This window comes from Pelodiscus sinensis, chromosome 8 (assembly GCF_052426305.1).
Source record: "Pelodiscus sinensis isolate ZL-2025 chromosome 8, ASM5242630v1, whole genome shotgun sequence".
Classification (NCBI taxonomy): Eukaryota; Metazoa; Chordata; order Testudines; family Trionychidae; genus Pelodiscus; species Pelodiscus sinensis.
The window spans coordinates 22,264,356-22,291,249 of NC_143059.1; the positions used below are offsets into that span (position 1 = coordinate 22,264,356).

General features: G+C 43.2%; 1 protein-coding gene across 5 annotated transcripts in view; it reads right to left on the bottom strand.

The window, feature by feature from the left end:
* The window catches only part of RHOBTB1 (Rho related BTB domain containing 1), a 120,959-nt gene that overhangs the window by 33,645 nt on the left and 60,420 nt on the right, over window positions 1–26,894 (bottom strand). For 2 of the 5 annotated variants that reach the window (XM_006113588.5, XM_075934868.2), the window contains 2 exons: window positions 6,161–6,346; window positions 65–1,047 (listed from right to left, as the gene is read on the bottom strand). In XM_006113588.5, coding sequence (XP_006113650.3) covers window positions 65–1,047; window positions 6,161–6,346 — 1,169 coding nt within the window. Of the gene's footprint in view, window positions 1–64; window positions 1,048–6,160; window positions 6,347–15,233; window positions 17,589–17,609; window positions 17,666–22,233; window positions 22,315–26,894 lie in introns of those variants that run through there. The other 3 variants (XM_075934872.2, XM_075934871.2, XM_089780107.1) reach the window with 3 other exon arrangements.

Here is a 26,894-nt window from a genome sequence, read left to right on the forward strand (position 1 = left end):
GAGTTACATTGGCATAAGTGAGAGGAAAAAATTGTGCCTTTTCTATGAGAGTTTATTTACTCACCAGAGAATGTCCCTTTGCAAAGACACTCTTTTATCCGGTTAGCTTTCCTGACATGAAATGCTTTGGTAATCTCTTGATTCATGAAAGCTTCTTTATTCATAATATTTTCCACCATCATGCGCAAGTCAAATACTTCCAAGATTTCAGCAATCTGTGCTAATCTTGTCAGATCCTTTTCATTTTCATCCAGTTGCCCAGCATATAGAAATTGTAAAACAGTTTTAAAAGGCCCAGGCTGAACAGAGGAATCCATCTTGACTACAGTTACAGGACATGTCCTATTCGATACAGGGTTGATTTGTATTTCTTTATGCATACTAACAAACCCTTTACCCAAGGAGGACAAAGCTCTCCGAGCAGAGCTACCTTCTTCAGTTTCAAGTTCAAACATCTTTGAAGTGCCATCACTTTCTGGTGTTGAAAGTTTGTCATTGGAAGTTTTTAAGGTTGCTAAGATTGCATCATCAATATCATCAACTGTTTCAAGATGACTTGTACTGGACAAGAAGTCCCTACTGGTCTTATCTGTACTACACTGTGTTTCACTGAAGTCTGGAGATTCTTCACATTCCAGTAAAAAAAGGTCATAAAACTTTGAAGAGGAGGTAGCTAGGTAAATCTTGTGAGCAAAAATATGATTCTGGTCTTGAAGAACAAACATGACATCTGCACACAGTGGATTGTCTAACAAATATCCAGACTCATTCATATTGGTTACAGGATTCTCTGGGATTTTAATAACTGGAGGGGGTGCCTTTGGAGGTAGGAATGGAGCCTGAAGTAAAGGTTTTTGGACCTTCTTTAAATGTGATTTCCAGAACTGCAGGTGTCTTCTGGATATTAATGCAGCTCTGATCGCATTATCAAAAACGTCCTTAATTCCAAACTGGTCAAACACACTGGTTTCATAATATGGTATCCCAAGCTCCTTGGCAACCTCTCTCCCTCTTTCTGGCGGTAAAATATCTCCTCTTTTTATAGGCCTAAGATTAAAATAAAACATAATTAGCAAAACAAACTTACTTCACACACAGAGCAGGGCTATCAATAACCACATTCCAAAAAAATCTGGAGCCATATTAGCCCATTCATAAAAACAAAAATGGCAGCCGGCATGGCTCATGGAGACCCTTAAAAATTTGGAATCATTGTACTAGTCACTTCAAAAATATCCCCCAAGAGATAGTTTGCACTTGGTAGACACTTTGTACTATAAACCTATCACTTAAAGATAGGAAGGTATTATTTCACAATAGGAAATGAACCTTCAACCTATTCACATTTATCTGAATTATGAACTGTTTAAAAATCACTGTTCCCTTTCTGTCACTTATTTCTGTTTCATAGAAACAGGTCCAGACTGCTAAAATAATAGCTGAACATGGACATTTTGAAAACTCAGGCTCATGCCCAAACCAGCAGCATATACACTGACTGCTTAAGAGCTGGCAGGGCAGCCACAGGAAAGATGGATAGGAAAAGAGAGAAGAAAGCTAGGCTTGGGTCCACTCCATCCTCTCCAGTGTTGAGAGTCTCTGGGTTAGGCTAAAAGTGGTTAAAAACGAGGGTGATGTCATGTTAGGAGTCTACTACAGGTCACTTACCCAGGTGGAAGAAGTGGATGAGGTTTTTTTTAAACAACTAACAATATCATCCAAAGCCCAAGATTTGGTGGTGATGGGGGACTTCAACTATCCAGATATATGTTGGGAAAATAACACAGTGGGGCACACACTATCCAATAAGTTCTTGGATTGCATTGGAGACAACTTTTTATTTCTGAAGGTTGAAAAAGCTACTAGGAGGGAAGCTGTTCTAGATTTGATCCTAACAAATAGGGAGGAACTGGTTGAGAATTTGAAAGTGGAAGGCAGCTTGGGTGAAAGTGATCATGAAATCATAGAGTTCACAATTCTAAGGAAGAGTAAAAGGGAGAACAGCAAAATAGAGACAATGGATTTTGGGAAGGCGGATTTTGGTAAGCTCAAAGAGCTGAAAGGTAAGGTCCCATGGGAATCAAGAGTGAGGGGAAAAACAACTGAGGAGAACTGGCAGTTTTTCAAAGGGACATCGTTAAGGGCCCAAAGCAAGCTATTCTGCTGTGTCGGAAAGATAGAAAACATGGCAAAAGACCGCCTTGGCTTAACCACGAGATCTTGCATGATCTAAAAATAAAAAAAAGAGTCATATAAAAATGGAAAGTAGGACAAATTACAAAGAATGAATATAGGCAAACAACACAGGAATGCAGGGGCAAGATTAGAAAGGCAAAGGCACAAAATGAGCTCAAACTAGCTACGGGAATAAAGGGGAACAAGAAGACTTTTTATAAATACATGAGAAGGATGAGGAAGACCAAGGACAGGGTAGGCCCACTGGTCAGTGAGGAGGGAGAAACAGTAACAGAAAACTTGGAAATGGCAGAGATGCTTAATGACTTCTTTGTTAAGTATCAGAGGGATAGCCGTGTTAGTCTGAATCTGCACCGCATTTCAAGAAAGATGTGGAGAAATTGGAGAGGGTCCAGAGAAGAGCAACAAGAATGATTAAAGATCTGGAGAACATGACGTATGAAGGAAGGCTGAAAGAACTGGGTTTGTTTAGTTTAGAAAAGAGAAGACTGAGGGGGGACACGATAGCCGTTTTCAGGTATCTAAAAGGGTGTCATAAGGAGGAGGGAGAAAACTTGTTCATCTTGGCCTCTGAGGATAGAACAAGAAGCAATGGGCTTAAACTGCAGAGAGAGAGGTTTAGGTTGGACATTAGGAAAAAGTTCCTAACTGTCAGGGTAGTTAAACACTGGAATAAATTGCCCAGGGAGGTTGTGGAATCCCCATCTCTGGCAATGTTTAAGAGTAGGTTAGATAAATGTCTATGAGGGATGGTCTAGACCAGTGGTCCCCAACCTTTCGTGGCTGCCGGGCGCCCAGGGCCGCTCACACAGGGGCCGCTCACACACCGCACTTCCGGGGGTGGGGCCACGCATGCGCCACATGCCCGGGGCCGGCACCACGCATGTGCTGCACATCCGGGGCTGAGGCTGCCCATGCGCCGCGTGCCTGGGGCCAGCACCACACATGTGCCACGCACCAGTGGCGGGGCCAGACCAGATGTTTCGGCGGGCGCACATAAATCCCCTGGTGGGCGCCATGGTGCCCGCAGGCACTGAGTTGGGGACCACTGGTCTAGACAGTATTTTGTCCTGCCACGGGGGCAGGGGACTGGACTCGATAACCTCTTGAGGTCCCTTTCAGTCCTAGTATTCTATGATTCTATGATTCCATCAGACCACAACTCCTTCCTCCAGACTCTGTATACAATACAATACTCCCATTCCTGCGGGGCACTAGGGGCAAGAAAGAATTGGACTAGTCAACTGACCAGTGGCTTATTCTCAAGTCAAATAAGAGCCGCCTTCTTCTGCCAGCTAATGTTGCCAGTCCCATAATTCAAGTAGTGAAAGCCTGTGATAGAGGTTTAGGGTTCAAATCCTGCTGATAATCGTGATGGAGGGGTGTTTTAGTTTCAGTACAAAAAACTGTTTTGTTTTAGAAAACCAGATTATTTGGAAATACTATTACAGGTGAAAAGAGGATAGTGCTTAGATTGACACTTAAATATCTGAAAGCTAGGGAATGCCAGGATTTACAGATGCTTCTAAAACCTTAATTCAGACTCGCCCGATGGGTAAGTCTTTAAGTTACATGATCATATAGTATTTTTTCTACGGGTCCTGAAAGTAATTCAATGCACAGATTGGATGCATAAAAGGGAGAGAATTAAAGTAGTAAGGTCAATGGTAAATATACATGTTTCTAACTTTTATATGCTTGACTTTGCAATCTAAGGATATGTCTAAATTACATCCCTCTTTTGAAAGAGGGATGTAAATTAGGCAGATCAAAAGTGCAAATGAAGCTGGGATTTAAATATCCCGTGCTTCATTTGTATAACCATGTCACAATGTTCTTTCGAAAAAGGGTATTTCGAAAGTGAAACTGCTATCTAGACGTGGTTCTTTTGAACCCCCACCCCTTTTCGAAAGATCCTGTACTTCTCAAAAGATGATGAGTACAGGATCTTTCGAAAAAGGTTTTTTTTTTCTTTCGAAAAAACCCACGTCTAGATAGCAGTTTCACTTTCGAAATATCCTTCTTCAAAACAGTGATTGGACACGAACATGCAAATGAAGCACTGGATATTTAAATCTGCGCTTCATTTGCACTTTCAATCAGGCTCATTTATGTTCCTCTTTCGACAGAGGGATGTAGTCTAGACATAGCCTTGATAACTTTATTTTAATGTGGTGTTTTTGTCTATGTAATAGCTATGCTCTTTGCTCTGTGCTTAAAGGGTTACAGTTTCAAAAAACAAACTAACTATCAAATGCCAAACTGAGAATAAAAAAAGGCATGGTATATCTGGCTAAAGTAGCAGCTGATAGGAATCGTACATTATCTCATGATGCATACGTTTAAATGGCAAAACACATATACAAAATCTCTGCTGCTTGCTATTCAGATATTAGTGTAATGTATTAGGCATTGTAGAAAATGCATTGTCAAAGAGCATTTAACTTATTAAGATCTTACACTATGGACAAGAAAACAGACAGGATATGAAATAGCATAATTCATCCTCATTTTATAAAATGGAAAACTAAGAAACAGACAATACTGGATAAGAACATAATTTCTTTTTAGAAAAATAGTATATTTGATTAAAGCCTAGAACCTTTTTGTAAAGGGGGCAGTCACAGAAGACCCCCTTGGGCGTGTTCCCTGGTGTGCTGATCATATCATTGACACCTGCCTTCTTGCTCTCTGGGGATCCCCACCACTCTGTTCTGCTGGGCCAGATTCTCTGGTCTCCCCAAGACAAAGCAGATCTGAGTTAACCACCTCCCTTGAAGAGCAATTCAGACACTGAACCACTTCAGCTTTGGGAGAATGCAGTTCTTGGGCACAGCACTCAGGAAACCAACCCTTAAAAAAAGGGATCAAAACCCCAAGTAAATCAGTCTTTCTTTGCATAAGGTTTTTACACAATGAAAGCTCATTCCTTTATCAATGAAAGAAGGATATGAACGTTGCCCGCTCCCCAGGTAACAATTACTTACACCAGGCCTGATAGTAAACAAAAATGATTTTATTATGTAGAATCAGTAGGATTTAAGTGGCTGCAAGTGAAGACAGATCAAAATTAAATGAAAAGAAAACTCAGTTAGTTCTAATACACTAAAACTTATTGCAAACAGTTTCTTATGTTAAAACTGTTCTTATTTTAGGCAAACCTTCAAGTCAAAGATGATCTTTTACTTAGACTTGGTCTCCAGATCTCTTTGTATCCTAAGGTATGTCTACACAACAACATTATTTTGAAATAACTTAGTCTGCATCTACACAGCAGGCAGTTATTTCAAAATAATGTCAAAATACTGTCAAGCTGGAGGACTTCTTACTCCAACTCCTGTAACTCTCATTGTATGAGGAGTAAGGGAAGTCAGAGGAAGAGTGCTCTATTTCAAAATAAGTGTTGTGTAGACACTCCCAATTTCGAAATAAGCTACGCATTTGACATAACTCAATTTGCATAGCTTATTTCGAGTGAAGCCCTGCTGTGTAGATGCACTCTTAGTGTGCCAGGCCCTTTCCCAGGACAGCCAAAGACTAAAGGACTGATAGCTGCCCACTGCTTAAATACTTTTCCTTGGGCAGAAATTACCTGGTCAAAATGGAATCCTAGTACCAGTTAGCATGGTCACATGCTTTACAGTCCTATCACTGTAGGACTTCCAGGACAAAACAAGGCTGTTTACAAGTCCTTAAGTGGATCACTCAGTGGGTAAGCCTTCCTGAGAACCCCTGATGGCTCTCATTCCCATACTTCATATTTCTAACTTTACATACAAGAATGATACATGCATCAAATAAGAGATACAGATTCAGCAGATTGTAACATTAAAATTGATAGGTTACATGAGGTGTTTTGTCCAAAGCATCTTTGAGTTATGCATAGTTATACTCATAAGCCAATTTCATAAAGCATGGGGGAGAAAACAGTCACACTTTTAAAATGTTATTTTGTTTTAATTACCTTGCTAAAGGCCTTCTGGCTCGATTAACAGCTTCAAGATCAGCGTAACGAAGATCCAATTGGCAGCCAACCAGAATAACAGGTGTGCGAGGACAAAAGTGCTTGATTTCTTGATACCACATTGTTTTTACATGATTCAAGGAATTAGGATTAGCAATTGAAAAACACAGAACAACTACATCAGACCTAAAAACAAAATCAAGAGATGAAAAAATATATATCTGTACACACACGTACTTGTAATCAAAATTAATCTTTCCATTAAAGCATCACATATTCTCATTAATCCTTGCTGAGACTGCTCAACTACATTTTCAAAAATTTACTAAATCCCTGATGTTAGAATACATCTTATTCATGCAGGAGGTTGATAAAAACTACACAGTCCACCACAACAGCATATGAACACAATGTATCAAACATAGGAAGCTTCTTCATTCCAGACTTAAGGTAAGTTATGTGCATGTACAAGCAGAGTGTTGGTCTATTCTGTACCAGTTTACAGTAGCTAGAGTTTGCTATTTTGCATTTTAACTCTGTGGGATTGTCACTACTTGCAAACCACTTCTGGTCAGTGCCACTGAAGTTTCATATTATCAGGTCATTTCCACTTTAGGAGCATCCAAGTGTCAGCTGGCACACTGTGGTCATGATATGATATATACAAATAAAAAGTGGCATGTAATATCACTGCACAGCAATAACTCTGATCATTAATATTCTTGCATGATATATGTACGGCAAACCCACAAAGGATTTCACAGATATGTGCTGGAAATACGTTCTTAACATGTATTTGGCTATTAGTGCCTAAGGTATGCCAGTTCCAGACAAAGGAATATTATTCCACCTGCTTGAATGTGTCTCCAGTGTAAATTAAGCAAGGTGTGACCAAAGACAAAGCAAAGCCCATTTACATGCATGGTAAACAAAGCCAGCATGAGACCAAGTGGTGAAAAGATTACTTAACAAGTTTGATGGAGATGGCACTCTCAGGAAGCCACCCTGCCTTTGAAGCAGGATCAGCATATTTTGGCAAATATAAACAGAGAGAAGAAAAAAATGTCATCCTTCACCTAAGAGACAAAGGAACTGTGCACTGTGATCTTTGTGAAGGGTCCTAGCCAGTCTGGTTAATCATGCTGGAAATGAGAACTGGTGAGAAACACTTTGAACAACAGTTAAATCATGCTATGAGAACATGCTGCTCATGTCAGGTTCTGAATCAAGCTAGAAAAGCATAGACACACCATGGTTACAAAGCACAGCTTCTTACTCGTCTGAGCTGAACCCCAAAACATTACTTACCAAGTTAGTAAAAACATTAAAGGCTTCAGGGTAGGGATGTGAATGGTTAACGGTGATACTTACCTGTTATGGTTAAATGGTGGGGGCATAAGCAAGGGGCTGCTCCAGCCTGGAGGGGACCGTTGTGGGCAAGAGGTGCTCCAGCCTGGTTAGACTAGCCCCTGTCCATGACAGGGGTGTATGTGTGGGGAGGGTGGCAGAGGGGATGCTCCAGCCTAGCCTTCCAGCCTGCCCCCGTGCAAGCAGGTAATCAATTAAACATAGCACTTAACCGATTAGCCCATCATACGGGATTTTACATCCCTACTTCAGGATAACCAAACAAGCAAACTGGATACATTCCTGAAACTAATGAAGAAATACATTTACCTATACCTCTACACAAGGATGCACTTGTAACCACCACCAAGGTGGATTTGAACCTGGGACCTGAGAAGCTGACTATAGGAGCCTCTACCCTCTGAGCTAAAAGCCAGCTGGCTCCCAACCCATGCTGCAGAGGTCTCTTCATCTTAACTGCTGCAGTGGTCTAGGTGCCACTTACAGTACTCAGGTAAAATGGCCATCGGAGCTTTCTTGCGCAAAAGCACGTCTATACTGGGCACGGATGCTTTTGCGCAAAGGCACTTGCCAATCTAGATGCTCTTTTGCGGAAATACTTTTAACGGAAAAACTTTTCCATTAAAAGTATTTCCGCAAAATCATGCCATTTTAGACGCAGCCTAGGTGTGTGGGTTACACACTCACCCCACACAGAAAATATTTCAAGACAGAAGCTCCAAGATATATTTAAATATAAATTTACAAAAAATTGTAAATATTTAAGATTGTAACCAATGAACTATTTCCAGCATTGACTATTTCTTTAATATTCACAAAACACATCTCACCTAGGACATCAACATGTAGACAACTACACGATTAACCGAAAAAACCTGGATTTATCGGTTAATCTATGCACTCCCCCCCTCCTGTTGCCTCTGTATCAGAGGCAGCAAGTGGGAGGTGGAGCTGATGCCTGTGAGGAGCCAGCTTTAAAGCCAGCTCCTCATGAGCACTGAATCGGTGGAGCTGCCTGTCTCCTCCCTTCCCTTCAGCACTGCTACCTCTGATAGAGAGGCAACAGCGTGGAGGTTGTGGGTGTCGGGTGGAGGGAAAGCTGGAGGCAATACATGTGGGCAGCCAGCTTTCAAGCCAGCTGTCCATGCATATTGGCTCCCGCAGAGCCGCCTGCTTGCTCATTGTGGACAGAGGCTGCTCCATGGGATATTGGAGCAGCCTTTGTCTGTGGGGAGCTCAGGACCCCACGGACAGGGGCTGCTGCTTCCCTGTACTGCTGCCTGTGAGATAGAGGCAGCAGTCGGTGTGGGAGGGGGCTCCCTGACAGTAGGGCCGGGAGAGCACTTGCTGCTGGCCCTGCCCCTGGGGACTATCGAATAGTCATGTAACCGTTAACATTTGATTAGGTTACATGACTATTCAGTTACCTACCATCCCTATTCTCACCCTCAAAATAATATAGAAACAGGCAAAACTACCCGAAAACCACCGTAGTACAAATAGAATGAAAAACTGATAACATTCACCGACAATTTGTAGCTATATGGAAAAACAATTCATAAGAGATCATCACAGTGTGTGTATGGGTCCATGCACATGTAAGGATCAAGATAATTTTTTGTAACAAACAAATTATCTATACAGGTTGAACCTCTCTAGTCCAGCAACATCTGTGGTCTGGCATGAGTTTTGTTAGCTGGATGTTCACTTATTATGGGTATGGCCAATTTCCCGCAGTCCCATAAAGTTTGTTTACAACCCCCAGTCCTGGCGCTCAGTGTTCTGTGCTGTTATTTAGCTCTAATTCACTCCTAAATGTCTTCTAAGAGCCCAGTAAGCAGTGGAAGTGTTGGTAATGCTGCTTGACAATATTGACCTTCTCTAGGTTCGGTACTGGTCAGGTCTCAAGGGTACCAGACTAGAGATTCAACCTGTATAGCTTTTGTTTTGTGTGCTGTTCTTCTATCAAAACTAGGGGACCAATTCACATAAAGCACAATGTTAAGTATGCGCTTAAAAGCTTTCCTGATGGGACTTATATCATTGTTCTGTGATTTGGGAGACTGCTATTAGAAACTGACTCCCAGCTTTTGGTCCCTCAGGTGATAGATTTTTGGATCGTCACGAGCGTAATATAAATTGCTTATCCCTCTTAGGAAAAGGAAAGTGCTGAAGAGTAGCTTTCAGAGGAATTGAGAGAAGGGGGACTTATTTTTTTTAAACAAGAGTTATCCCTAAAGAGTAATCAACAGAATAGTCAACAGCTAAGCTCAGCAATAAACTGCCCTTCTCATTTCTGTTAAACTTTAATTTAGTACAAATTTATTGTGTATGCATTTTGTGTAATGAATAGATTAAGCAAGACCTGTGAATTTCTACGTTGACCTTTTAAATAATTAATGAATCTGCTCAGCATTGCTGCTTTCTACATTTCATTGAGGACATATCTAGCAAGACAGTTTCTAAAAATAGCCACGTGCTATGCAGTACTGCTGAGAGCTTACATTTAACACAAGAGAGGTGCTCTTGCTCTGAATGTACACATTATATAAAACTATAGCACATGCATCATATCTTCAGAAAAGATACCGTAAATTTAAATAAGTTCTCAGTTAAACAAAAGGGGTAGGGTAGCAAATACATTGATCTTCCATATTCTTTTGGGCCCTTGCTCCAAAATGAGATGGCCTTGAGTGCAATACGTTTGCTAGAGCCAGCCCAGTCCCAATGAGTGTCTGACAATTTGGCAACGGACAAGGAAAGTAGTAAGGTGAAGCGATGGTGATGGTGACGTGAGGGGGGCTCTGAGGAACACTGACAAAGAGGAAAGGGAAAACCTGTAATATGCACTCTCAAAGTGCTTGGCTTCAGTCTTTGCTGTTGCTGTTTAAATTCAAATTCATTAGTATTGTCAGAAAGAAAAGTGTGACTCTGACAGCTGAGTTCATGCTAACTGTGGCTAATCTTCTAACAGATTTTACAGCAAAACAGAACAGAATGTAAGTCACTCTCAGTTTGATGATCAGAGGCTACCATTAAAAACTGGATGAACCTATCAAAATAGCACTAGCATAATCTTGAGGTGTGGGGGACACTGCTTCCTTCTTGGGAATTATGGGATCTAACATTTTGTGTTGTATTTTCTAGTGGAGTGAAAAAAGGGGCCCGAAGGAAATGCTATAGATTTATCCTTAGGGGTTAGTGTCCGCAAGACTGGATCCCTGTTGAGCTTGTTGCTGTACAAATACATAGAAACAGACCTTATTATAAACGACTTACAAGCTAAACAGACAAGGAAAGAAACAGACACACAAGAAAGTTGCTGACCTCACACAACAGGCCAGTGGTGGTGGGACTGGGAAGAGGAACCAGATCTGATAGCTCCAAGAAAAGAGACAAATCATGCTTACTCAGGCAGCTTCCCTGAAGTCAGTGAGTAAGGCTGGGAGGATTTAGGCCATCTAAAGAGTTGTGAGGGTAAAATGCAAGAAAGAAGAATCATCCAAACAAGCACTGTGTTGGGGCAATTTTTTAAATGGCTATTGGGGGGCTCAGTCCCCTACTTACTGTGCTTGCCCACCCCCCCTCATGGGGGGTAGGCAATGCTGGCTCTCCCCCTGGACACCAGGGAGGGCTGGGCTGCAGCCGCATCAGCCTGGGTCCCTTCTCCCTCTCCCAGCCAACCTGGGCCCCTTATCCCTCCACCCACCGCACCAGCCCAGGTCTCTTCTCCCTCTCCCTTCCTCACCAGCCCGAGTCCCTTCTCCCACTTTCCCCCACCAGCCTGGGTCCCCCTTCTCCCTCTGACCCCCCCCCCCATGGGGGCCCTTCTCCTTCCTCCTCTACTGCCCAGGTCCCTTCTCCCTCCCCACCCACTTGCCTGGGTCCCTTCTCCCTCTCCCTTCCCTCTCCCCGCCAGCCCAGGTCCCTCCCTCCTCCATCAGCCCAGGTCCCTTCTCCCTCCCAGATCCCCACCAACCAGGGTCCCTTCTCCCTCCCCCTCCCCTGCGAGCCAGGGTCCTTTTTCTCTCTGCCCACACCAGCCTCATTTCCCAGCTAGGGTGCATGTCAGGCCTGGCTCCAATCCTGGTGGCCGTAGAGGTGCAGGGGGGCCTGCCTGCAGTTGTGTGCATGCAGCACTCCGGGGAACTGCAGCCTGCTGAAGTGGGGAAAGCAGCAGCGCAGGGGGCCACTGTCCTGTCCTCTGCCCTGTGCGGTCCCGTCTGTGCTGCTCACTGCCCCAGCCCTGACCACAGAGCCGGGAGCAGAAGGGAAGGAGCAGACAGGTCGGTGCAGTGGCTCCCTCGGGCAACTTGGAGGTGCTTTGGCAGCTGCAGTAAGTGCAGCCGCTGGGAGGGGTGAATCTCCACAGGGGCAGCTGGACTCCGGGTGGTCGGGCACCACTCTCTGGCTCACCAAGAGCTTGGCAATGGGGGAGCCCCCAAGAGCCTGCTGCTGCCACATAAGCCCGGCTGGGAGCCTCTGTCCCTGGGCTGCTGCGCTCCCCCTTCCCGGCCCCTAGGCTCTCACAGCTGCAATGTGGGGTCTGCTGGCTACTGTGCCATGTTTCTTGGCATTGAAAGCCCTATGAGGTGGGGGTGGAGGAAGAAGAGTAGGGGCTTGGTGTAAAATAGCAATTCCAAGTGGCGAGGGGAAGCAGTGAGGTCTGGATCAAGCTGGGGGGCAAGAGGGAGAGAGGGAGGAGGTAGGTGGGTGGGCTGTGGAGTGAACTGATGATATCACTGTCATTCCACAGGAAACACTTTTTTTAATATATAGAAATGTTAAGGTAACATGGGGCTACACAGATTCACTCTTTTACTTATCTACTGAAGTACAAATTTTTTGTGGTCTGGAATCCGCTTTGTCGGAAGAAACTTCAGTACGGCAGGGATATGTACATGCATGCGTACGAAGAAGCTGCTGTTCGGACTGCAGCATGAAACTGCAGAGCTGGAATTTACATACAAATTTGACACTATTGGACTGGGTCTGACTAGCTCACTACAAAAAGTAATTCTCCCTCTTTTGATATTCTCACCTTCTTATCAACAATTGGGAGTAGACCACGTCCATCCAGATTGAATTGGCCTTGTTAACAATGGTCCTCCACTCGGGATATAAAATCCCATTTAAAATGATAACCGTGCTCACAGCATGGTGGGTCCAGCTGGGCTGGGTGCTGGTTAACTGCTTATCCTATTAAGCAGTCCAGTAAGGCAATGCTTACTGGGTAACCCTTTACATCCTTATCCTCCACATAGTCATGTGTGGATACATGTGTGGATGTATCACTCAAATCCTTACAAGTGTATATATCCTGATAAATGGAAGTTTTCACTTCATGCATTTGATGAAGCGGGTTCTAGTCCATGAAAGATTATATCCAGATAAATCTGTTAGTCTATAAGGTGCCACAAGGACTCCTCACTGTTTTTGCTGAAACATAAGAATGGCCATACTGGGTCAGACCGAAGGTCCATCCAGCCCAGTATCCTGACTGTTGATAGTGGCCAATGCCAGGTGCCCCAGAGGGAGTAAACCGCATAGGTAATGATCAAGTGATCTCTTTCCTGCCATCCATCTCCACCCTCTGACAAACAGAGGCTAGGGACACCATTCCTTACTCATCTTGGCTAATAGCTATTAATGGATTTAACCTCCATGAATTCATCTAGTTCTCTTTTAAACCCTGTTATAGTCCTAGCATTCACAATCTCCTCAGGCAAGGAGTTCCACAGGTTGACTGTTCTGTATGAAGAACTCCTCTTATTTGTTTTAAACCTGCTGCCCATTAATTTCATTTGGTGGCCCCTAGTTCTTATATTATGGGAATACGCAAACAGCTTTTCCTTATTCACTTTCTCCACATCACTCATGATTGTATATACCTCTATTATATCCCCCCTTAGTCTCCTCTTTTCCAAGCTGAAAAGTCCCAGTCTCTTTAATCTCTCCGCACAGGGGACCCGTTCCAAACCTCTAATAATTTTAGTTGCCCTTCTCTGAACCTTTTCTAATGCCAGTATATCTTTTTTGAGATGAGGAGACCACATCTGTACGCATGTTAGGATTGAAAGTTTTATTTCTTCTTTTTTATATTTGTATTTTAGGTTTAGTAATGTAAGGTAATACATATAATCATATTTAATATTGTAGTAAGTCAAATCCTTTAGTTAAGTATATATCTCCTATATTTCCTTGTTTTAAAGTTTTAGTAAGTAAAGAGACAGGATCTCATATTTTATCTGTGTTAATGAAGATTATAACAATGTTAAAGGCTGAGGCCTTAACTGCTTGATTTACGATGCCTTTGTCTTGCCAATGAAGATGTTGATGCTGTGCTGCATAGCCTTGAAAGCCTTTGTAACATTACTTATGTGTGTGAAATGGGTATGAATGTGTCGAGATAAGGTGCAAAGTTATTTCTCAGAACAAGATGGTCAAGAGAGAAGGGGGAGAATGTGGGGTGAAGACAAACTGTAAAAGACAGACTGCGAAGAGCAGAGAAACCGTCAGTGTATATCCACGGTCAAGAATGGATCATATTGGCAGAATTGACAGCTTTAAAGGTGGGCACCCTTAAAAACAACTGATTAACGATCCAGGACAGGATGAGCCTTCAAGAGATGTTTGGGAACGACTGACATCAACAAGATAACACTCCGTTCACAGAATGACACAGCAGAATACATTGATTTCAACAGAGAAAAGGATTATAAAAGCAGGGTGCTTTGCTATTGAAATTTGGGTTCGTCTTGCCAACACTAAATCCAGAGGAGCATCGGATCGATCAACCGAAAAGGCCCTGCTCCCCCCTGTGTTCAATCTAACTGGCCACTAGATTGATACAGACTCTGGACTGGTAACTATGACATTGTCTGGTGAGATACTTTGGGTGTATGTTGTTTGTGTGTATGAGTGATTGAAAAGCATATCCAACTGTTGTATTCTCAATAAATGCGGTGTACTGCCTTTTCCCCTATAAAAGATCTTGTGTGTTTCGTTTAAGCAAATAACACGCAGTATTCAAGATTCAAAACAGATTAACTCAGCTACCTCTCTGAAGCTTAATTTTTGTTAATTAAAAGGGACTGATTGAAATGCATGCATTAAACATCCCCATACATTAAAATCCTTTTCAAAGTTATTAAAAATACCTGGGACAATTAAAATGGAAAAAAAAATCCAAGGAGAAGTTAGATTTAGTTTGGTTTGTTTACTTTGGCATCTCTCAGCTCAGACAATGAAAAAGGACTGCAATCAAGGTTTATTCTACTTTCTATTGAAAGTATTGTTTATTCCACAGTGTGTGGATTTTAAACATTATAGGTTAAATTTTATTCAAGACAATGAAGGGGAAAAGTCTTCCCACTTTAATAATAAATGATAGAAGCATTTCTATTAGCTTTAGTATTAACGGCTAGCTAAGAACTTCTATTATGGACCACTCTTCAAAGTGTATCATAACATTTAGCTGGGAAGCAGGTAGTCGACATACACTGAGATTCAGTGGCAAAGACTGAGGGAAACAAAGTTAATGTCATTGACTCAACGATGAAATCTTTTATTTTCTGGTGCAGTAAATGTATCAAAAGTTAGAGGTAAATTATTAATAAAAAACAAAGCTATATTAAAATATGGACCTGAAATTCTCATCTGCCTTATAAGAATGCAAAAGGTTAACCCTTGCCAGCATGCTTACCAGGGTAGCAGGTTAATTGGAAGGGGTTGCTCCACCAGGCCTGGCCGGCTGAAGGAGTCCTTCTGCCCCCCCACCTGTGCTTTGTGATCCAGCCTGGCCGGAGCAGCTCCCCCACCGGCAGGATCATGGTTAACCAGTTAAACATTACCTTAAACTGGTTAACTTTTTAACCAAGATTTTACATCTCTATCATCTTATGGTTTGGAATGTCTCAACCACATTAAATATTAATCCAAGTTATCAATACTGGTTATGGATGACACTAAACGGCAAAACAACTGGCATACTATGGCAGAAGGAAAGATACTGAACCTCCAAAAGAGGCAAAATAGTTTATTTCCATCCAGCCAGGCTGTCAGATAGGAGAGAATGGAACATAAATATTAAAAATGTGATAGATGTAAATTATGAACATTTCTTTCAGATCCCGCTACCTACATACATGTCCACCTCCTCACTGGAGGACTATAAGCATGCTATCTCAGCCTACACATTATAATTTTTTCTCTCTCTCCAATCCCCTCATGTCATTTTGGGGCAATAAATGAAAGTGGACATATAGCCAGGTGATTTGTCCCCAAACAAAGGGGTTCTGTATTGCTCTCTAGAGTCACCTTCCAGCCAACCAAAAAGCAATATTGGAAGGGATTTATTACAGCAGAGCTGTGATGTAGGAGACAACTAAGCACTTGCAAGACAGCAAAATGAGGAGGAGTGACCCAAGAAATTTCTGCCTCTGTGGTACTCACTGACCTGCAAATCAATGCTGACAAACCACAGGTGGGGAAAAAAAGTCTAGCATTATAGACCTGTAATCTTCTTTTCTTTTTAGAGGACAAACCAAACATATTGATTGTTTTTAGATGGCTTATAGAGAGATCCAAAAGCCATTCTGATATAGTAATTTTATGGGTAGATCAACTAAACCAGAAACATTTCAGTTTAGCACAAAGTTATTGTACACATTTACCCACACCAAATGTTAGACCAAAACTACTTCTGGGTTTTCCCTGCTAGGGACATAATAGGTTAAGGCTATAGACTACATGAATTCCTCCCGCTCCCACCAGTACATTTTTTAGCTGGCTGGCCAGCAGCCTGGCTCAGTCCTGGCTTGTGCTGGGTCCAGGACCTACCCCCGCTGTGGCTCTGCATTTAAAATGTATTAGGAGTCAGGTGGGCAGGCAGCCTGACTCAGTTCTGGCTCATGCTGGCTCCGAGAGCTCAGAGCACCCCCGTCAACAGGGGTTGCTGCCTCTTTAACAGAGGCAGCAGCACAGGGTGACAGGCAGCTGGTCTGTGAGGTGAGCTGTTTTTTAAACTAGATCCCCTCGTGGACCAACTCCCACCTGGCACCCCAGGCTGCTGCTTCTGTATCAGAGGTTGCAGCACAGAATGGCAGATGGCTCCTTGGAAGTGGGGTCAGAATGTACTGGCTGCCAGCCCCACCACTGGGCACTACAGCATAGTCAAGTAACTGAAAAGAATTCATGAGGTTAATCAACTATTCAGTTAACTGATATTTAACATCCCTATTCCCTGCGCGCAAAAGCAAAACACCAGATTACAGTGGCAGAGTATGTTCAGAATCTGTTTTGAGAAGCAAAGAATTCTGAGTAATTTAACATTCCATAGAGTTAATCTGAACTACTAAATCCTTTGCAGTCCATTCATCATCAATAGCTCTCCTTCCATTCCCTCATTTGCTAGATCATTTTTGTGCCTTAAATAAAAATAAAAGCATACATTTCCCCATCAGATTTACCACATCCTTTGAAGCCTGCCATTCTTCTGACTGAGATGGGACTGGAGGTGAATTATCCACATAGCCATTTGAAAGGGACTACTTTTAAGTGTTAAGTCAAAATAAGTCTTACTCTGAGCTTGGAGTGAGCACACCAGCTCCACAAGGCTCCAAAGCCCTGTCAGCTCAGGCACCAAAAAGCTGACTCCAAGATTTAAACCCAAGATCTCATTTGTGGCAGTATAAAACATGACTGCTATGGTCACTCAACTATGTAAAAGAAATTTTCATTCAGTTGTAAGACATCTTTCATGCATGTATCTCAGAGCTGAAAAAACCCCCACCCTGCAGATATCTATAAGCAAGGCAGAGTTTTATGTGGATTCAGAGTTTAGTAGATGCAATAGCAGCCTTCATATGAGGTGAAAAGGAATTAGTATGTGACAAGTAAACATAACAGAATGACCAGAAAATGAGACCTTTGTGCAACAGACAACAGATGGAAGGTCTGATGGACTAAAATGCAAGGAGTGCCCTGACATGTGAAGAACTAAAGGTTTCCAAGTAAGGCAGGGCAAGACCATGCAGTGCCCTACACATGAGCAGGAGAATCAATTAATTCTATACTTTACCGATAGCAGGGAAGCTTCTTAAGTACAGGTGTTATGTGCGAAACTGTCAAAATACCCTGAAATATATTCAGATTTTGTGGTGAGTAGCATGCAGACTTATTTCTAAAAATTCTGTAACTTCAGGTTTAGTACAAAATATCACCAACAAAAGAGTATCGACTATCTTTTAAAAAATGTAAATATCACATATTCCAAGGCTATGTTTATAAAGTGAAAAGAGCATTTTTGCTCATTCTTTACCAACTAGTCTCACACTAGAAATTACATGTTTTAAGCCTTTTCAATGTTTCTTCTGATGTACTCATGGAGCATATAGAAAGAACCAGAGATGACTGAGGTATCATAAAAGTATTTAATATATCTCATTTTCCAATGTAAAAGCCTGGATAACTATTCTCTCTGCAGGACATATAACCAACGAGATACAGCACAAAAGGGAGCTGGAAAGGCAAATATTAAAACAAAGCTATTTTTTTTAAAGTTTAAATGAATAGTTTACATAGTCATGGTTCATGGTTAATTTTACTTCTGAGTCTAAGAATTAGGCTTACTCATTATTGTATCTTAGTCATTCACATAAGGACAAGATCATCTTAGTACCAAATATATAGCATACAAATGAAACAGTCCATCTGCAAATTGCTTTAACTTTCCTCTTGTCCTGATTTCTACAACCCTGAATTGAGTAAAACTCCCACTGAAGTTAGTGGGCTTTTTGCAAAATGCAGCTCCCCAGAACATGGCCCAATCAGAGCTTGAGTGTTCCATTCCTAATTCACAAACAAAAATGTTGTGCTAAATATAATTCCATGTAGTATGGGGGCTCTGACAATAACGAATTTTTATTGGTTCTGTACACCATGCAGAAAGAAGAAAGATGAAACACAAAGGCCAAACACAGATTTAAAAGGTGAGGAAACAAGAAGAAAAAAATGGCAACCAGCAAGTAGGCCAGGTGTCCGGTTTTTGAACCGGACAGTCCAGTATTTGAGCTTTCTGTTCGGGAAACAAATTGAGGAAATATAAATGAGAAAATATAAATGTCTGGTATTTTCGAAATAAGATGTAATGTAGATTGTGACGTAATGTAAAGTGTGCCTGGTATTTTTGTTGAAACCATCTGGCAAGACAGTGGGTTTCGGACTAAATGACCAATGTGAAGCAAACTCCAAAACTCAGGATGTGGTAGGAAGGGTCTGGTAAGTAATCAGATAATGTTTGTTTAAAGGTATATTGTAATGGGATGACCTTTCACTTTATACAATAGTGGGGCATAAAACCCTGGACTGGCCAACAATGTACCATGACCAATGTTCCCTCTAATCTTTTAAATCCGTGTGTGGATTTTTTCCATCCGTGTGCAAAAAAAAATTTTTTTTTGTGCACTAAAGCATGCGCATGTGCATCACCAGTAAAAACACAAACCTAGCTGAGGGTGGGATTAGCTCTGCTAATCATCTGGGTGACCATCTGACCGCCCAGTTTACAGGGAATCCTGTCCATGACACATCCCCTTTAAGGGGAACAACAGTTCGAGGAAAATGAGAAATGAGGCCAGACGTTGGTCTGAGAGCTGCTTCCTGAACATGATAAATACCAGTAGCGGTGAACTCCCAGTAGAGAGAGGACAGACAGCCTGGACAGACTCAGACTAATTTTGTAACCATTTGCAGTTGGTTCATGGATAGGGACAATATTTCAAAAAAGACTCCAGATTTTAACAGACTTTGATCAAATGCCCAGGGGAAATAGTAGTAGAAAGGCTTAGCAATAAACATAGCAACAAACAAACAAATAAAAACAAAAACAACCCCCCCAAAAAAACCAACCCCCCCACTAACCCAAACAGGTCAACAAACAAAACATTCATTTTTCAAGAGATGAAAAAGAGGTTAGCTATCAAACCATTTGAAGCAATAGATTAAGAAAAAGAAAAGAATATTTTAAGATGGGTCTAAAATGATGAAGCAAGTCAGAGAAATAAAGAGAAATAGGAGTTCCAAAGACCTGGGAGTACAACAGAGAAAAGCTGATTTTTGTAAATGCCGACAGAATAACAAACTGCATAGCAAGTTATAGTTGGAAGATTTGTCTTCTCACAAAGAAAGAGGCCAGGAAGGTAGAGATTCAAGTGAATAATGACTGGCTTCGGCACTATCATGAGGCTTTGGCTACACTACCAAATTTTGTCGCCAAAAACTGCCTTTTGGAGTTGTGAATGCTCTCATTGTTCACTGCAATAAGACTTTTTTCAGGAAAAACACCCAGTTTTGGTGATAAAAAGCTTCCACCTCTAGGAGAGATGTTTTTTTTTTTCTTTCCACCTCCCTTTATTGTTGACAAAGAGCCAGTGTAAACTCTGTTTTGTCAAGAGAGCTGACTTCTGCCAGTATCCTGCAATGCCTGCCCTGATGGCTCTGTTCAGTGTTTTGACCTCTGGTGCCTTTTCAGAGCTCTGTATATATGACAGCTGAGAGAGCTGCTGTTTAGGGAACAAAGGGAGAGCAAATTATTGGACTGCTTCTGTTCTGTCTTGCATAAGGAACATAGCGGCAGGCAGACTGCTGCTGCAGGGGGAGGAGGACAGACACTGTGCTGCTTTGACATTCCTCAGCAAGAAGAGCTCACAGAGCTATGATGCTTGCTCCCAGCATCTGACGAGGCTGTGGAAGAACTCAGAGAGAATCCCAAGATCTGCAGGCATCAGCTCCACCTTCCCACAACACTGCACTGTGGGATACATACCCACAGTGCACTGCTCACACTGTCGATGATGGTGCCCCCAGTGTGGACATGATCTGTTGACTGAAAGAGCAAGTGTGAACACCCTGTTTTGTTGACTTTGGGGTGTTGACATAAATTCTGTCAACAAAAGTTGACACACCCTAAATGTAGGAGTGTGACTTTTCCACAAGCATGGGGGCCAGTTGTGACGGCGCGTTGGGGGTCCCCCGTCTCCTGCAGCCCTGAAATGGCACAAACAGACTGCACCAGCCGGTGGAATAGAGGAACGTTATTCCCTCTCCAGGATACAGCACAGCACAGATGTAATCTGGTCACAGAGCTGGGCTAGGATGCCTCAGGCCCCCTTGAGATGGGGGAGACTGGGCCCCTAAACTCCAGCCCCTTTCCCTAGGCTGTCTCCTCCATGCTCCCAGCCAGCCACTCTAACTAACTCTCTTCCAGCCCTGCCCCACAGCCAGGGCAGCATTCCCCTTTCCTTTGTTCCTCTCCATGGGGTTTATCTGGTTCAACAGGTTTGGCATCACCTTTGCATAGTGAGGTTTTCCCTGCTGGGTCTTGCTTCAGACAGCAGAGGTCACCACAGCCCAGCAAGTACCCCCACTACGTCACACCAGTAAAAATAAAATTGTGGGAAACTTGAAAGCAAAGCAAAATTAGATACGTTCAGTGGTAAGAAACCCTAGTGTGACTGCATCACCAAACTTCATCTTTGATGTCCCTTCTCTGGTTTAGCATACCCAAAATATAATTTCTCCTCTGTTGTAAATGAAGGCTTTTAGAACCACTTTTATAAACCCCTTTTATAGAATCATAGAGCTGGAAGAGACCTCAAGGGGCTAATCAAGTCCAGTCCCTTGCCCAAGGCAGGACCAATCCCAACTAAATCAACCCAGCCAGCGCTTTGTCAAGCTGAGACTTAAAAACCTCTAGGGATAGAGATTCTACCACCTCCCTAGGTAACCCATTCCAGTGCTGCACCACCCTCCTAGTGAAATAGTTTTTCCTAATATCCAACCTAGATCTCCCGCACTGTAACCTGAGACCACTGCTCCTTGTTCTGCCATCCATCGCTGCTGTGAACAGCCTTTCTTCATCCTCTTTGGAACCTCCCTTCAGAAAGTTGAAGGCTGCTATCAAATCCCCCCTCACTCTTATCTTCTGCAGACTAAACAAATCTAATTCCCTTAGTCTCTCCTCATAGGTCATGTGCTCCAGCCCGTAATAATGTTGGTTGCCCAGTATGTCCACATCCTTTCTAGGGCACACTGTTGACTCATATCCAGTTTCTCATGTACTGGAAACCCCAGGTCCTTTTCTGCAGAACTGCTACTTACCCAGTCAGTCCCCAGCCTATAACAATGCTTCGGATTCTTCCATCCCAAGTGCAGGATTCTGCACTTGTCCTTGTTGAACCTCATCAGATTTCTTTTGGCCCAATCCTCTAATCTGTCTAGGTCACTCTGGACCCTATCCCTGCCCTCCAGCATATCTACCTCTCCTCCTAGCTTTGTCATTTGCAAACTTGCTGAGGTTGTAATCCATCCCCTCATCCTGATCATTAATAAAGATGTTGAACAAAACCGGTCCTAGAACCAATCCTTGGGACACTCCGCTAGAAACTGACCACCAACCATTTATAAGAAAGCAAGAATGCAAGAGAATTACGTAATAGCATAAATAAAGGAGTTTGTGTGTGCGTGCATATGCGTGCTGATGCTACACAACCTCATTGTTATAACAAGACACAGAAAGAGGAAGATACTGGGGACAAGAGATGAAAGGGATCTGAAAGGGATTTTTGTCTCCAGCAGAAGGTCCATTGCAACTCTCAGTTGGGTCTTCACTCCCTCTTCTTGGGTGCTGCTACTATTCTACTTACAGCTGAGCAGGCAGAGGGCCCAGAAGCAACACAGCCAGTCACCAGATCTTGCTCACCTCACCAGCTAGAGTGGAGAGGATGCTGTAAAAGAATAGAATGCATTAAAACAAGAAAATTGAGATGACGTTGAGACCTCCATCTCCTTGAGAGAGGTAATGGAACTGCTCTCCCTCTGAATTTAAGTCTGGATGGGATATAAGAGAGGGAACTGATCACACCAAACCAACACTTCGTGAAGGTGTTATCTATGGAAGCTAGGGAGAAGATAAGGACTCGCTGTACCAGGAGATTGAGTCCGAGAACTAGTGTGGGGAGGTGAGAGGAGAGAACAAAGACTGGTGGGCAAAGCGCCTGCTGGGGGATGGAGGTGAGTATGGAGGTGAACTCTAAGGGTATGTCTACACTAGCCCCCTAGTTCGAACTAGGGTGGCTAATGTAGGCATTCAAACTTGGAGAGATACCCAGAGAGTGGAAGAGAGAGATTATCATCTAGGTTTAATCTGTAAGTGTGTGCTGACTGCCAGTTGAGCGCTTTGTCTGTCTTTAATGCTCATTTTGTGCTAAAATGGTTTGCTGTATGTGGTTGGACTTAAGCTGTATGTGGTTGTGCTTAACTTTAAGCACATGCTTAAATACAATGCTAGGAACAGGGTCTGAAATAGCATATGTAATGCTGTTTAGGATTGGTGTTCTGTTAGTTGTGCCTCAGTTAGGAGAGTGCTAATTCAACATGCAGCTAGTCTCTGCATCAGCAGACTTACTCAGACTGCAGTATAGCTTGAAGATTGAAGGATGTAGAAAATAGGGCCATGGACAGCATTTGTTGCCTAGGTCTAATCCCTTCAGATTTCTGAGCACCTTGAACTCCCACTAAAGTCAGTGGGAGTTCACAGTGCCCAGCCCCTCACAGAATTGCACAAGGCCTTCAGTTCCCTTCCACGTGCGACTTTTGTCCCTTCATGTGTTGTTGTAACCCCACATCTTACTCATTTTACTTCTAGGCTACTCTCTTGTTTGTCGGCATTCCCAACTCTGTCATTCCATCTTCCCACTTCCTGTGCCTTTTCCCCTGTTCACCCCCCATTTTCTGTATCTAGATTCCTCTCTCCTCCTCCCACCATGGTTATTCTCTGATACCTCTGTATTCAGCAAAAGACAATTAGAAGGTTTTCATTTCGGAAACACCACAAGCATCTTGTAATTTTAAAAAAAAATTGTTTCGTGCACAGAGTGACAAAGGGGTAGATCCGTAGGGAATCATAGTATGGTTAATAAACCTGCCATTACACCAGTGATGTGTATGACACTTTGAAGTCTGGATACATGACAGCAAATAGGAACAAGTAAGCAGCTAAAAAGCTTCAAGTCCAGGGTAGACTTTCTGATAGCACACATTGCATACAAATAACAATGGGAAAGCCTCTTGCTCTTCAAACCAAAGTTTCAGTCCCTGCTATAAAAAAAGGATGAAACAGAAGGAATTTTTCCTGTCATTTTCCTGTTTATAAAAACAACGGTATAGTCACAGCCTTGTGGATTTTAGTCTCAAGTTGGCAGGACTTTTCCAAAGTCAGTGATAGAAATATCTAGTCTAGCTAAGTACCTATATGGTGACAGGACATCAGATATCTAGGTAGCTATGTCTTTCATAGCGTTTAGTACTATGGTTCCCGGTATGCCAGGCATCATTGTACTGTGAGGGTAATGTCAGGTTAGTGTGACTGATCATGGCAAGGATTATTTTGGAGAGCACAACATATGAAACACTTTTTTTCAATACTCATCCCTTACAAGAAGCGGAAACTTGGACTGGTGACTAGGGAGGAGTATAAATACATTGCTCGAGAATACAGCAGTGTAATCAGGAAGGCCAAAACACAATTAGAATTGCAGCTGGCAAGGGATGTGAAGGGTAACAAAAAGGTTTCTACAGGTTTGTTAGCACTAAGAGGGTGGACAGGGAAGGTGAGGGACCCTTTTTGGATGAGGGAGGTAACTGAGTGACAGATGATGTGAGAAAAGCTGAAGGACTCAATGCTTTCTTTGCCTCTGTCTTCAGAGACAAGGTCAGTTCCCAGACTACTGCACTAGGCAACACAGTATGGGAAGGCCATGAGCAGCCCTCAGTGGAGAAAGAACAGGTTAAGAATGATTTAGAAAAGTTGGACATATACATATCCATGGGCCAGATTTAATGGATCCAAGGGTGCTGAGGGAGTCGGCTGATGTGACTGCAGAGCCTTTAGCCATTATCGTTGAAAACTCATGGAGATTGGGAGAGGTCCCATACGATTGGAAAAAGGCAAATGTAGTGACCGTCTTCAAAAATGGATGGACAATCCAGGGAGCTACCGACCAATCAACCTCACCTCAGTCTTTGGAAAAATCATGGAGGGGATCCTCAAAGAATCAATTTTGAAGCACTTGGGGGAAAGGAAAGAAATCAGGAATAGTCAAAATGGATTCATGAAGGGCAAGTCATGCCTGAGCGACCTGACTTGCCTGACTGACAAGGTAACTGGCTCTGTCGAAATGGGAAAGGGGGTGGACATGAACTACCATGACTTTAGCAAATCTTTTGATATGGTCCCCCACAGTATTCTTGCCAGAAAATTAAGGAAGTATGGATTGGATAAATGGATTGTAAGGTGGATAGAAAGCTGGCTATATTCTCAGGCTCAACGGGTAGTGATCAAAGGCTCAATGTTTGGTTAGCATCAAGTGGAGTGCTCCAATGGTCAGTTCTGGGGCTGGTTTTGTTCAACATCTTTCTTAATGACTTGGATGAGGGGATGGATTGCACCCTCAGTAAGTTTGACGACGACGCTATGCTAGGGGGAGAGGTAGATACATTGGGGGGTAGAGATGGACTGACCTAGACAAATTGGAGAATTGGGCCAAAAGAAATTTGATGAGGTTCAACAAGGACAAGTGCAGAGTCCTTCGTTTGGGACAGAAGTATCCCAAGCACTGCTACAGGCTGGGGACTGACTGGCTAAGTAGCAGTTCTGCAGAAAAGGACCTGGGGATCACAGTGGATGACAAGCTGGATAGCAGTCAACAATGTGCCCTTGTGGCCAAGATGGCTAATAGCATATTGGGGTGTATTAGAAGAAGGATTGGCAGCAGATCTTTGGGTATGTCTACACTACAAAATTAGTTCAAATTAACTTTAATAGCGGCTACACATAGAAACTGCTAGTTTGAATTAAATTCGAACTAGCGGAGTGCTTAATTTGAACTAGGTAAACCTCATTCTACGAGGACTAACGCCTAGTTTGAATTAATTAGTTCGAATTAAGGGCTGTGTAGCCACTAAATTTGAACTAGTTGGAGGCTAGCCCTTCCCAGGTTGCCCTGGTGGTCACTCTGGGTCAAAACAGGGAAACTTTTCTGCCCCGCTCCCAGCCCCAGAACCCTTAAAGGGGCACGGTCTGGCTACAGTGCCCGTGCCAGTCGCAAGCCTGCCAGCACCCAGCCAGCAGACCCTGCACCTGGCATGGGATAAGCCAGCCACCCGCTGCCACCCAGCCCTCCGCCTCTTCCCAGGACCAGGAAGGCGGCTCCCAGGAGCCTGCTCGGGGCCGCAAGAGGTGGGTGCCCGCCTGGTCTAGTGCGGAGATCGAGGACCTCATCGAGGTTTGGGCGGAAGCCTCCAATGTCCACGACCTCAGCACTAGGCATAGGAATGCTGTCGTCTAGGGCAGGATAGCTGCCAGCCTGGCCCCCAAAGGCCACATGTGAACCAGGAGCAGGTTTGCATGAAAATCAAGTTGGTCCAGTGAGACCTCCGACCCTGAGCCCTGAGCTTAGAACATAAGAACGGCCGTACTGGGTCAGACCAAAGGTCCATCTAGCCCAGTAGCCTGTCTGCTGACAGCGGCCAACACCAGGTAACCCGGAGGGGATGGACCAAAGACAATGACCAAGCCATTTGTCTCATGCCATCCATCTCCAACCTTCCACAAACAGAGGCCAGGGACACCATTCCTACCCCCTGGCTAAGAGCACTCCATGGACCCAACCTCCATGAATTTATCCATCGTCTCTTTAAACTCTGTTATAGTTCTAGCCTTCACAGCCTCCTGTGGCAAGGAGTTCCACAGGTTGACTATGTGCTGTGTGAAGAAGAACTTTCGCTTATTAGTTTTAAACCTGCTGTCCATTCATTTCATCTGGTGTCCTCTAGTCCTTCTATTATGGGAACTCATGAAGAACTTTTCTTTATTCACCCTCTCCACACCACTCATGATTTTATAGACCTCTGTCATGTCCCCCCTCAGTCTCCTCTTTTCTAAGCAGTCTCTTTAGTCTCTCTTCATATGGGACCTGTTCCAAACCCCTAATCATTGTAGTTGCCCTTTTCTGAACCCTTTCCAAGGCCAAAATATCTTTTTTGAGGTGAGGAGACCACATCTGTACACAGTACTGAAGATATGGCATACCATAGTTTTATACTTTCCCTCCTCCTTCTTCCCCTGGCTTCCCCCTTCCAGCTCCCTCCTCCCAGGTTTCACCCTCCCATCTTCCACCCTCTCTCTTCCCCTCTCCCACCTCCTTTTTCCAGTCTCCCCAGAGGTTAATTCCCCCCTCCCAGTTTTGTTAAATAAAGAGAGTTTCTATTTTTGAACACATGTGTCCTTTATTTTTTACATCAAGAA